The sequence below is a fragment of the Cucumis melo genome, chromosome 3, assembly GCF_025177605.1.
Source record: "Cucumis melo cultivar AY chromosome 3, USDA_Cmelo_AY_1.0, whole genome shotgun sequence".
Lineage (NCBI taxonomy): Eukaryota > Viridiplantae > Streptophyta > Magnoliopsida > Cucurbitales > Cucurbitaceae > Cucumis > Cucumis melo.
The window spans coordinates 22,583,399-22,597,516 of record NC_066859.1 but is presented as its reverse complement, the minus strand read 5'-3'; the positions used below and the strand labels follow the sequence as shown (position 1 = coordinate 22,597,516).

At 35.1% G+C, this 14,118-nt stretch overlaps 1 protein-coding gene and 1 non-coding gene across 3 annotated transcripts; one reads left to right on the top strand and one right to left on the bottom strand.

Moving 5' to 3' along the window:
- Window positions 1-2,317: 2,317 nt before the first annotated feature.
- On the bottom strand, window positions 2,318-5,123 carry LOC103496488 (uncharacterized). Its single transcript, XR_007819738.1, has 3 exons — window positions 4,955-5,123; window positions 4,458-4,779; window positions 2,318-2,524 (listed from the first exon to the last, which is right to left on the bottom strand). It is a non-coding gene; the product is annotated as an uncharacterized LOC103496488 (transcript).
- Window positions 5,124-8,508: 3,385 nt separating this feature from the next.
- LOC103496489 (pre-mRNA-processing ATP-dependent RNA helicase prp5) lies at window positions 8,509-13,500 on the top strand. Of its 2 annotated transcripts, XM_051082826.1 has the most exons (7): window positions 8,509-8,760; window positions 9,115-9,382; window positions 9,599-9,812; window positions 10,055-10,154; window positions 10,755-11,009; window positions 11,767-11,939; window positions 13,077-13,500. In XM_051082826.1, the coding sequence occupies exons 1-7, from the start codon at window positions 8,602-8,604 to the stop codon at window positions 13,378-13,380; spliced, it is 1,473 nt and encodes a 490-aa protein (XP_050938783.1). In that variant the 5' UTR covers window positions 8,509-8,601; the 3' UTR covers window positions 13,381-13,500. The 2 variants fall into 2 exon arrangements, with proteins under 2 accessions (XP_050938783.1, XP_008456577.2); XM_008458355.3 differs by having other exon boundaries at window positions 9,115-9,812.
- Window positions 13,501-14,118: the final 618 nt, after the last annotated feature.

Here is a 14,118-nt window from a genome sequence, read left to right as displayed (position 1 = left end):
CAACTTTCCTCCACCTAATCTTCGCCTGAAATATTAAACATACAAAGAGTGAGTATAAACATATACTCAGTAAAGGACCAACTACTAGTCGCACTGGGTATATGTTAACTTTCTATTAGAGTCCTGTAAAAGGTAGTACCCCTGAACTAGCACGTTCCCGAACATGTGCAATTTGTGGTCCCGTAGGAACATATCTAGTTTTCGGTGAACCTAAAGGAACACCTGGGACAAACTGGTCTTTAGTGTACCTGAAGGAAACACTAAGACAATCGGGCTGTGAGTGACCCCGTCGAATCACTCATAATCATGTCTATGTCAATGTCGATGTCATAATGAACTGATGATCCCGTCTTACTATACAGTCATAAAAGGTGGTGATCCCGAGGGACACCCATGTGGGAACTCTAATAGATGAAGCTAACAGTACATCATATCCATAGCATGTAACATGTCATAACATTATCATAAACATGACATAACATAACAATCATAACATACTTATCCAAATATCTTAATCATAAACATAATGCAGTCGTCCTCATCAACATACTACTAATCATAACATAACATCAGTCATCATCATCAATCATCAGTATAATGACAGTCATTATCAATAGCATCAAATTATGCATTTTAGCTACCATAAATGCATGACAATAATTACATGCGGTCTCTTAAATTCAATTCGAAGGTCTAGTAGGAGAATCTCTTACCTGGAGATTTTAGCCAAACAAAGTACTCCCTAGTTGACAGTAAAAAATTCTTCAATTAACTTGATCCTAGTCATAAAAGGAAAAACTCAGTATCTTAAATAATGAAATTAGCAATTGGCTAACATCAAAAAGTTCTCCCAAATTAAGATAATTAATTATTTTGGAGAAAGATAAATAATAATTAATTATTGTGGAAGATAAACAAGTTACATGATCCCACTTGGTAACCATTTTATTTATTTATTTTTCTTTTGAATATTAAGTTAGACATTATTTTAATATCCAACTTTCTTCCTTTGTTATCTATATTATACGGATAGTTTAAAAACCCAAACTAAAATTTGAAAACTAAAGAAAGTAGCTTTCAAAAAGTTATTTTTATCTTTAAAATCTGACTAAAAATTCAACTAATATTTAGTGGATAACTACAATATTAATTTTATAGTTTATAAGTATATATTTTAAACCCTTTTTTGAAAAAAAAAATAATTAGAATTTAATTCCTCAATAACATGAAATACAATTTTTTTTTAACCACTATTATGTTTTCATAATGCCTACCAAATGAACTCTTAAATATTGTTATATATCTAATGTGGGTGAAATAACTTAGATAAGAATCACATTCAATTGTTTTTTGAGATGTAATCCATTTGTTGAAGTAAAATATATTTATTTGATTATTTATTTCGCAATATAATAATAATAGTATAAAACATTTCAAACATTTTGATGGATTTAGCTTTTAAGTGCATGATGAGAAGTGAAGAATTAAGTAGGTTGATTAAAATCTTAGTTGGCATTCATTACCCACAATGTATCTTTCCTCTTTATTGACTATATCCTTTTTCCTTTCTATTTTTCTTACATGATGTGTTTGCTACCAAATGACCCTAAAAAAATGTTAAATGTATTAAAAAGGGAAGCCTTTGAATTTCTAACAACATAATTAGGATGCCTTTAGCCATCGTGTGATGACCCATTTCCTCACTAATTTTGGGGTGTGATTGCCAAACAAGGAATTAACATTTTGTTATATAAGATAAATGAATGTCAAATTGCATAGCTTAGTAGTGACGAACATATAGTTGTTCCTTTGAGATTGAATGTTTAAACTTACATATATCGATCAGGTTTACAAAAAAAATTGATCAATTAACTTTATTGGTAATAGTTTGTGTTAAATTGACAAATTTTGCTATGGAAACATGTTCACATGGCGGCGGTAATAGGTAGATTCGAAAAATGATCGCTTGCCAAGTTTAGCCACGGAAGCCCGACATCAACTTCGACATTGCAAAAACCACATTTTGTGGGATGAGGGAGCACTCCCTTTCACCATGGGATAATGAACTTATATTAAAGTTCAAAAAATAATGTATAAAGACAACACATAAGTGTACGGATCAACTTGCTTAAACCATTCCCACAGACCCTAACACACATTTAGTTATCAAATAAACTACCAAGATATTGAATCCTTGATGGATGGTCATGCTGATGTGAAAAATTTATAGACTACTAAGCCAAAACTCAATTGAAAATGCAGTAAAAGAAAAAAGAGGGTAAGTAGCAGATAAGCAGGGAGAGTGCAACCAACTAAATGGTAGGGGAAAAGGAAATGGTAACTATCAGAAAAATACAACACAATTCTTAACTGTCTAAGACAAAACACTTATTGAATAGTAAAAGTAAAGCCTTTGCTCTTCTTTGGCATGGATCATGTCCAAGGAACTTAAATTAATATTACATTTTTCAGAGCATATGTTTAATTTCCGCTGGCCACAACGACAAAAGTCTCTACCATCAATCTGCACATGATACACAATTAAACGAGTCAGCGAAAAACAAAACCAATCAAAACGACACCTAAAATAACCACAATACTTCAGTGACTACAGCATCTACATGCCTTGTATTTATGATTGAAATGGATCACCGCTAATTACACCATTGCAGATAAATAAGAAGAATGTAGTTGAGCTTAAGATAGCACATGAATTACGTATTCCAAGTTACTTTCTCCGCAATAGAAAAAGAATTCTTATTATAGCAAGATAAATATACAGAGTGTTGAAATTTTCTTAGTTGATTTAGGGAGGAGAAGACCTTTTCTTTTTAGAAAAATATGAGATAATTACAAAGACATAAAAAGAAGGGCAAGTAGGTGCATCCCAAGATGCACCATCTCTATGCTTCCCTCCCCTATCACCCGCACCAAAAATGTAATTAAAATATTTTAAAATATTTCCACATGTAACGTTATGATAGGACAATTTGGTGGGATGCACAAAAATATGTACACCCTGGAATGCACCTAAGTATTTTTCTAAAAAGAATGAACCCGAAAAAAAGAAGAAGCCCAATAACAAACTACATGAAAGAACTCCAATCCAACAAAATCAAACCAAGATCGTAAATACAAAAAGACCTAGTGATGCTGTTAGGATTCTTAACCTGAAACCCAGAAAATTCCCAACAAGACAAAACAAAGGCAGCACTCTGTTATACTATATTGATAATAGAAATCAAAATGTATCACAAACTTATACCAACAGTCCAGAAAACAGTAAATAACAAGAATAATAACCAGCTCCTTTGAGAAGGCTGGAAACTTCTCCTATGAAGGCTATGTAAGCTTTCACCTAAAAAGAAAACCTAAAACAGCTATCCCCAAAACATTCTCTGTAAATACTCAATTCCCAAAGTGGGCCCTCAGTGTTGTTTTCTTTCTCTCTGCTCCCTGAATTACCATCAGCACTGTCAAATCCCTTTTCTGCCCCTTTTCTTATATGTATGTAATATCGGGGGTCTAATAGATGCACACTCAAAGGAGGCAATAAATCTAGCAAACTCCCAAACCTCAGCCACACGACCTTTCAACCAAAGATCCCATTATAGTATTATTACCATTAGGCTCCAGCCAAATACCCCAAATGATAACAAAAAGAGGGTGAGATATCTTTTTTTTTAGTACAAAAACTGGGGGTTATAGGATTGAACCTCCGACCTAGAGGGATGGAGGTCATACCAATACCATCAAGCCAACCTCACTTTGGTGAGGTTGAGAAATCTTCTTATAGAACTGGAGAAAATATAAAGAATATTGGAACCAAGTTATACATACTCTAACAGCTGGTTCGTATATATCTTAAAAATAAAAAGCTTTAAGAATATTGTACAACACTTACTTCTAGTGCTATGGTGGGAGAAAACTACAGAGAAATTCAGATCTGTAGATTTGAACTAGCAAATATCCCTCTCCTTATCACTGAACCTAACTAGTTAAAACTGTAAGTCAGAAAACATAAATCTACCCAGCAACTGAATCTTACTTTTAAAGGAAAATACCGCAGCTTCTAGTAAGAACGGCTAAGCTAACAGACTCCAATGTTACTGTTTTGCACGGTGAGTAATGAACCAATGGATTATCATAATCAATTTCACTGGCGATAGAATAAAATCAAGCTTTCACTGGCAGAGTATGTCCATAAAGGAGAACAAATAATCATGGCCAACCCATCTCAGACAATGTTTCCAAGACAATGATTACTAGTCTAGCCTATCGTTAAGCCAGCCCGTTTATCATAAACACGTATCAACACTATATAAGTGGAGCCTAACCACATATACAACAAACACACACACACACATCTTATCGCTGCCTTCATTTTCATACCCTGAACATAGATAGTGAAGAACTTTTGTTTTTGGATAAGAGTATAGTTGAGAATAATTTCATACCAATATCTACCAAGAAGCTTTCTTGACACCCATTACAAGACCTTTCTTCGCCAGTTCACGGAAAACGATACGAGACATACGGAAAAGCTGGTAGACACCCCTAGGTCGACCGGTGAAAATGCAGCGATTCCTCAATCGAGTGAACGAACTATTTCTTGGCAACTTCGACAGCTTATAACGATGCTCCTCACGAACATCTTTGGGAAGACTCGGATCATTGCAAATGGCTTTGAAAAGATTCCGCTTCACCTCAAACTTGGCAGCAAGCTGTCGGCGATAATTATCAAGAATGTTTCGCTTGTCCCCCGACATTTCGCTTCACCTAATTTCTCGAATTTCACGATTTCAAAATTTCAGTAATAATTCAAAAACCTAGAAAGATGCTGATTCTAACTATCTAAACAGGCGCTCGTTGATCCTTATTCATCCGTTAGAATGCGGAGAGCGAAAACTCATTGTGGAAAACAGGGTGAAGAACGAAAGGAAGATTGAATTACCTTCAAGGGTTGAAATCCTCTGCAATGGCTGTAGCTGCCTTTGAGTTCTTCGAGTTTGAGCAGACAAGGGAATTGAGGTCGATGGAAGAGAGCGAAATCGGCTGAAGAACCGACAAATTCGCGACGAGGGAAAAGGAAAGAAAAGAAAATGGAAGCGGGCAGTGGCAATTCATTTGGGCCGGCCCAACACTTGTACGTGAGTTTTTAGTTTGGGATAGTCGGAAATGTAAGTATAACAATTTTTAAAAAAATTACATAGTAAAATCTAAATCCTTGTCCGCGGTACATTGTTTGCGATAAATATTGATATATTACTGATAAATAATGTAAATATGTTAGTTATATATGTAATTATTATTTCTAAAATTATTATCCATTATAATTTTTATTAATACAATTTATTTATTTAATAAAATCATACTTGTTTTATTCCAACTCATTATACTAAGTCGAAATCATTACTAATTTAAAAGATAAATAAAATTTGTAAAATTAAGATAAAAATAAAACAAAGCCTCAAAATTTTCATTTAAAATCATAAACAAATGTGATTAGGGATAAGTTTAAAAATAAAATACTGACTCGGGCCCTATCTAATTTTAAAGAAATAAAATAAAAAATAAAGAATAAAATAAAATGCGAACATCAAAATCTGAGCTATGACATAAAGCGGAAGCAAAAGATCCCTATGGCTCGCCGCGGTCACTTTTGATCGCTCGCGCAGCTTGCCTTTGTTCTTACCTCTGCCCCTGCCCCTGTCTGAAAAATAGAAATGGAAAGAGTGAGTATAAAATACTCAGTAACCACTACTAGTCCTGCTAGGTGTCTGTTAACTTCCTATTAGAGTCCTGAAAGTGATACCCAAGAACTGGCATGTTCCCGAACACGTGCAATATGGATCCCAGAGGAACATAACTGGTCTTCGATGATCCCAAAGGAACGCCTAAGACAATCTGGTCTGTAGTGTACCCGGAGGAAACACTAAGACAATCGGGCTGCGAGCGATCCCGTCGAACCACTCGAATCATGTCTATGTCAATGCCAGACTGGCAGTCCCGTCGGACTGCACAGTCCTAAAAAGGTGGTGATCCCGAATGACACCCATGCATGTACGACTCTAATAGGATAAGCTAACATACACCATAACCATAACATGCACGTAACAATTCATCATCACATCATTAAGTCATATCATAACATCATGTCATATCATATCATCATTAATTATCATGTCGTTATGCAATCTAGTTATCAATGTGCACAACTAAAAATATATGTGACCTCTTAATTTCATTCGTAGGTCTAGTAGTAGAATCTCTTACCTAGAGGTTCGCTCAAACGAATTCTAACAATAAATCACGCTTTTGAAGGAGCAAAGTCCTAAATAGTTAGAAAACACCAATTTACATAACTTAACCATCAAACGACCAAGGACCCAAGAATTCAGTTGAAATGACTTACCCGAGGTTGAGGTTGCAACGAATAAGCCTTTAACTGGAGAAATCCCACGCTCCAATATCACTTGGTCCAAACTGTCCTTTAAGAGAAATAATTTAATTTAACCCAAATTAAATTATTTAAGATTCAAAAAATTTAATCTTAATTGGGTATACCAAAACCTAATCAACTTACCAAAATAGGTGAAAGGACACAAAATAGGCTTGTGGTTCAAAATAGCTTGATAGCTCGGTTGGATGGCGCGGCTCACGGTTGGAGGAAGGCGCAGCTTGGTTGGGAGCAAGCGCGGACGCGACTGGCGTTCGGCTCACTGAGAAGGGTGCAGGTTGGGTTGGTTTGCAGTGCGGAGCGACTGGAGGCACGGGTTGGATGTGCGTTTCGCTCAGGAGTGATCGGCTGGGTAGGCGACGCGGCAACCGGCAGAACGGTGGAGATGACGGCTGCTTACGAAGGGGCTCGTGTTCCACGACGAGACAGCAGCGGCGACCGACAGTGTGAGGAAGGATGCGACGACGGTTTAGGGTTTCTAAAAAAAAAAAAATTTAGGGTTTCCTTTGTGCACGAGTCCCAAAGCCTATTTAAACACCATTACTAAACCAATATTAATTTTCCCTTTCCTTTTTTTTTAATTTATTTCAAAACAACCAAATATTCTCTCTCCTCATTCAAATCCCACAAAATCTCCCTTTTTATATTCTTTTTTATCATTTTCCAATAAAACACAATTATCTTTTACCAAATAATAATTATATTTTTTATTATATAATTATTATTTTAAATTTCCTTTTCTCTCTCCACAAAACTTCTCCAACACAACTGACATAACATAACCATACTATTCACATAGTATAATTTCCCCAAATAATTACATTAACCTTATAATATAATCATTTTAACTTTACAATAAATAATCATTGCACAATTAGGCAACTTTCCACAAACACAACAATCGAATATTTTCCAATAAGATCCAATCTTCAAAATCAAATAAAACAGCAAATTAACATCCAAAATTACAACAATTTAACTTAAGATAATAAATTACCTTAAGTTTTGGGGCGTTACACCAACATCATTCATTCAACGCAATAAACTAAAATAAAATTTAATATGATATTATTTGTAATTCATGTAAATACAAATCGTTCATGTTCAAGTTATAATTTAAAACATATGTAGAAGATAGATAGTAATTGAATGCTTTATTCTGGTAACATTCCCAATATGATCCACTTTGTAATTGTTACATAGAATGTAAATGTTACAAACAACGTCAATCATATTTGTTTGTGTTAAGACACATGAATGAGGCACTCTATATAAAAAAGAGTTTGTATATAAATTGAACCACGAAATAATTGATTTATCTTTACAACGTCGTTGCTTAAAGAACCAATAGTTCACTATGACGACCACAAAAGACTTAACTTTAATATTGAGTGAGTTGTGAACTTTTATTTACAACAATCATTTTGATCTATATGACCGAATGGTGATTGTAGAATACTTGACTTTAATGTTGAATGGAGTTATGGATTTTATTTATGACAACAATCATTTGATATGCATGGATGATAGTATTTTAACAAGAGACTTAACAAACATACCATTTAGGAATTTGTAAGGAATCGGAACAAAATTACCCAATATGAAAATTACTTATTTTTCATTCATGGAGATAATAGCTAATTGTTTCCTTAATAGTATTATGGGTCTTGAACAATAAGACCTCTATCGTCAACTGGTTCAAGAGGTGTTAGTTTGTAGTTGAACTATAAATTATTTGTTCGTAAGAAATTCACATAGAGATGTTAAAAATAAATTTGTTTCCTCTTTCCTTCTCAATTTGTCATTTTATATTAAATTATTATTATTGTAAGAAAAGGACCTTCTAAACCTAATTGAATCAAAATAAGAAACCAAAATGACCAATTGAAAATTTGATGAACTATGTAGTCATCGAAACTTGAGGACAAACCAAAATGCATGTATTCGACCAAAAAGTACTTCTCTCATTATTTTTTGTTCTTGTTTAGTGTAGAATTACAAACGTGCCCTCATCTTAGAATCGAAATGACCACTTTACTTTACACAATAACGGAACAACATCGTTTCCTTTGTGTTGCCGCCTCCTCTCGCAACTCGCGGCGGCACAACAAAACCTTTGGCTCTCGTACTTCTGAGTACCAATGGCGAAGGGCGACGATGCATTGACGAGAAAAAGGAACAAAGCCGCCCGGAAGAAGCTTCGTAGCAAGAGCGGAGACTCTTCGTCCGTTTCTGCAAGAATCGCCTCCATAATCGCCGCCAAGAAGCGGCGTATGTCCGGGAAACGCAGACAATGCCAGGTAACTTCGGAACTATTCATTCTTGTGCTATTTGATTCATATTCTAGGGTTTACGAAGTTATTGAGTACCGTTCTTTGCTTGAGGAGTGAAATTAGTTGAACGAGGGCTATTGGATTTATCCTGCTTTAGGGATGATATGACTTATAAATTAGCGTTGTTCGTTTTGCAATACAATATGAAAATGCTTGTTACATCACACTTCGTAGCTCGTAAATTAAGTTAGCTGCTCAACCCGCCGGAATCTTACTTTTGTTTTGCTAGTCGTCTGTATCAATTACTCTGTCTGTGTAATTGATATTTATACTCATCTTAATGGTCGTAAATATACGGAGTTTGAATTTGTTACATTTCAGGGAATGTGTTTTAGCCTTCCTACTCCTGATGATCCCTACAATGACAGAAATGGGAAAAAGGACACTAAGGTCAAGCCTTCAAAGGGCTCCAAGAGGGAATTTCCAAAGGAGAAGAGTACTTCAGCACCTAATGGAACCCTTCGAGACGTTGGCCGTGAGAATGCTCGGAGTTCAAAAGAAGGGTCTGGAGGTACTCTCCCTAGTGGCCGCTTAGCAAAAAGAAGCAAGACTGATCCTGAAAGAACAAAAGAATTTGGGAATGCGAAAGGTAGTGTACAAGGCTTTCAAGAAGAAGACTCTGAAAGTTCTGTCGCTCCCTCAAAGTTTCTTATACTTTGCTTAAATGCAATAGAGAATGCCCTATATCATGATTCCATCAAAAGAATCAACAAGCCTCTGTTTGCTGATACTTGGGGAATTGAGTTTTGGAAATGTTATTCTTCTGGGAAGGATATTCTTGACACCAGTGGGTTGTCTTCTACAGACGAGAAAATTGCATGGGTGGTTTCTTCAGCTGCTGACAGTATTGCCAGAAAGGACAAAGAAGGTTCATCTTTTAGTAGCCCTTATCTTTTATTTCTTGTTCCTAACCAAGAGAAAGCTACTCAGATTCGCTCCATGTGCAAGCCATTGAAGGCTCTTGGAGTACATACAGTGAGCATACATCCTGGGGCATCCCTAGGTCACCAGATTCAGGGGTAAGCTTGTTTGTGTGTCAATATATTGTAACAGATTTTTTGTTTGTGCTTGAGGTGTGAAATATTTTGGAGTATCAATTCTTTGTTCATTGTACAACTTGCCGCTGTTTATACAATGGATCTGGTTGTGATTACTTGATTCTGTACCTACCCTGTATATGTATTTAGCATTGTAAGCAATTTGGACTATGTTTGTTTTTTCTGTTTTATATCTAATTTGGAATTTGTCTCTCTTCCCGTAGTTTGAAGAACTGTGAACCTGAATTTCTTGTGTCCACACCAGAGAGACTCTTGGAGCTTGTTGCCATGCAGGCTATTGATATATCTGGTGTTTCGTTGCTGGTAATTTGACAGCCCATGTTTACTATTTGAGTATCGTTTTGTATTTTGTTCTCTCTCTCTCTTTTTTTTTGTGATGAATTTTAATGATTAGAAAATTCAATTACTGTTTCAGACTTGTTTCTTCCCTCCTTCAGGTTATATAGATGTTGTTTCTACAATCAAGGATTAAAATATCAATTATGACGTTGTTGTCGTTGGAATTTGAATGTCGTGGATTATTTATATATGTTGATATTGATGGATATTTTTGTAAACAAATAATTTATAATTTTTAAATTAATAGTTAAGTTCAACGATGATGGATTGACTTAGTGGTAAAAAGAGAGACATAGTCCCAGTAATTAACTAAGAGGTCATGTGTTCAATCCATGGCGACTACCTACCTACCTAGGTATTGGAGATATCAATTAAATCTTAGATACATTGACATATCGATGAATATTTTAATCCTCGACTACACATATTGCTCAATTATAATTCTATCAAAGTGTCTGAAGATGAATAGGCAGCTTGTTTTTACTTACCGTATGTCACTAAATTCCTATTGCAAGTGTTATTCACATTCTGTTTAAAGATTTGTTTTCCTTGATGTTTTATTAGGTGGTCGACGGACTGGAGTCTCTTTCAAAAGGTGGTTATCTTGATATGACACAGTCCATTAGGAAGTCCATATCAAGCAAACTGCATACCATTGTTTTCAGTGATAGCTTCAGCCGTGCCTATGTCCCTGTTATACAAAGCCTCCTTGGGGGCCCAGTTCGAAGGCTGTCTCTTAATACTTCTGTGGCCTGTCAAAGTGCCTGCATTATTCAATCGATAAACTTTTATACTTCTTTAAAGGAAAAACTATCAAAGGTACATATGCACATCATTTTCACATATTTGAGGTGCACAGCAGCCTTGTGAAGCGCTGGGAAATCTCGGCTTACTCTTACATAACCCTTTTTAGAAGGAATCTTTTGTTGATGAACTTTATGTCACAATTGTGAGCCCAATTTCTTAAGCCTTGAGATAGCAGTTATTTGCCTAATAATGATTCAAAAGGGATAGATGTCTTATCCAAGTTTCTAGGAAACTTTTGGTTGTGGATGAGATCCTCGCATTCTGATTCTGGTCAATCACTTTTGAGCTTTTCACTTTTTATTTTGTAATTCTTGCTCCTAAAGTCATAGCTTGCACTTTGCAGCAATGCTAGGAAAATAAGCTTCTCATTAGGATTGTTTATTAATAGTCATATGTTAGAACACTTGCTAACAAGAACAAAATCTTAATTTATTATAATGAACTATAAGGAAAATACAAGATAAATCCAAGTATAAGGCACTTGATACCTCCCTCTTGAGTACTCTCACCCTAGCCCTAAATCACTCCACATAATAATCTCCCTCTCTCACTTACCCTCCCTCCATTTATAACAAGATGTAACCACCCTAGTAACCACGCTTGCATAATAACTACTAGTAACCACACTTACACAATAACTACCAAGAACTTCCTAAGTATCTAACTACCCTTATAACCCTAACCCTATACTAATCTAATTACCCTTATTCAAGATAAATCCATGTATACTCATCTAGGTATCTAACATCATCATTAATGATCTTTGAAGGTCATCCAAGCTTTGGATCGAGCCAATGGTAGTCCGCTCTGCCCACAACCGTTGAAGATGCTTTTTATTCTTGGGAAGGAGTGTAATGTTCACGAATTAGCTGCTGCTCTTAAATCCAAAGGCCATGATATCGTAGCTGGAGCATTATGTGGTGTCCCAGAAATTAAGAACAAGTAAGCATGCGCTAAGCAATAGATTTTTTATGCCATTCTAAAGGGTTGTTTTATTTTATTTATATTTTTTAATTAAACTTTTTATAATAAAAGAATAATTATTTTTATTTTATTCTCCCACCCCAACCCCCCAATCGAATGCATGGGTCTTCTTGACAACCAACAAGTGCGTATTTACCATTTTTCTTTTATTATTTTTACATCACAGCATTAAGTTATGCATCGATTATTCAAGTTTCTTATTTTTTTAAAAAATAATTTATCAATTAGTTAGTAGCTTATTTTTTATCTTCCTACTAGGATTTGTGAGTCTGTAGAAGTTAGAGATTACAAAACATGCATGTAGAAGTAGAATGCCTAGGTGCACGTGAATTCCATTTGGTAAATATTGTCATTAGAACGGTGGATTTCAGAAAAATGCTGGGGTAGTCTACCATTTTGCTTTTGAAATTTAAGCTTACAAACATTACTTCCACTTATTGATTTCTGAAAAATGCTGGGGTAGACTACCATTTTACTTTTGAAATTTAAGCTTACCAACTATACTTCCACTTATTGATTTCTTTGTTTCGTTATCTACCTGCTTCTTCTTTCTTCTCCTCCTCTAAATTTCTTGCATAATAATATGTAAGGACTGATTTTGTCCTATAATTATCTGGACATTGAGTTTTCAAAATATACCTTTTTAGTTATGGTTTAAAATATTCCTCAAACTCTTGACCTCTTGGCCATTTTCGAGTTCAGGGTTCAATTCATGGTGACACCTATTAAGAAATTAATTTCCCACGAGCTTTCTTGACATTCAAATGTTATAGGATTAGGCGAATTGTAAGATATTGAGAGGAAACAGACTCGATTTTCAAAAACTAAAAATCGTAAAACTTGTTTTTGTTTTGGAAATTTGTCTAATAATTCAAATGTTTACTTTGGAAATTAAAAACCGTGATAAGAAAGGGGCAGTGCTTCCTAGCTTATCCATTTTATACTTCTATGTAGGAGAACTGAACAGATCGGTTCGCGTTGGGTCGGTTTCTACCATCGTTCCAACTGAATCAAACCCTTCTTCTTTTAGGATTTTAAGTTCTACTCTACTAAAAGAGAACTAATCTATTTTTACCCTTTTCTTTCTTTGTTTAGTTCGAAAGTAGATGGCAAATTGAGGTACGTAGTAGCCAAGACTCACATAGAGCAAATTAGCACCATAGATATTGGAATCTATGAAAGCATATTCATACTCTCAGCCTTTCCACCAATGGACAAATATGTTGAGATTCTAACAGGAATGGCTCGACACACGGTCAACGGTGTGCTGCACAGCTTCATCAGCAAGGAAGAAGCATCTGTTGCTGGTTCCTTAGTTGAAATCCTTGAACAATGTGGGCAGGATGTCCCTAAAACTGTAAGAAACTTATCCCTCACACAAGGCACATCTCATTCTTGAACATTAACTGCCTCTTCTAATTATCGTCAATATGTCTGTATAAAAGAAAATTTTGACCATTGATATCTATTTTTCATCATACACTGGTTGGTTTTTAATGTTTCATCAAAGAATTCTACACCTTGTCTACTTTTTCCTTCTTTCTTTTTTTTTAATCCATGTTAGTCTTCATCTTGTAGGATGACGATTGCATGTTTGAGAGTGATTTTGAAATTGTTAAAGTCAAAATTTTCAGGTTTAATATCACTTCAGAACTTGTCTTTAATTATTGTGAAGTTAATCATTATGGATAGGGTTAGTGGTAACAATGAGACAACCTCAATAAAATGACTAAGAGGTCAATGGTTTAATCTATGGTTGCCATGTATCTAAGAGTTAAATTCCTACGAGTTTCTTTGACATCTAAGTGTTGTAGGATCATGCAGCTTACCTTGTGAGATTAGTCGAAGTGCGCGTAAGTTGGTTCAGACGTTCATTGATGTTAAGAAAACTATCGTAGAGTTTACAATGTAGTTTGACTTGTTTTTGGAGTTGTAATACTTTCAAACTTTAGCTTGAATAGGTAAGTAAGGAGTAGTGAGCCAAAGCTATTAAAATGAATATGGTTGCTTTAGAATTCAATCTATTTGGGGAGTGGTAGTAATGCATGACTGGACTTGATGGTCTCATCTTTATGAGAATATCCATGTCGACTTTTGTGGAAGTCATGAATATAAAAAAATTTAAGAAAATTATTTC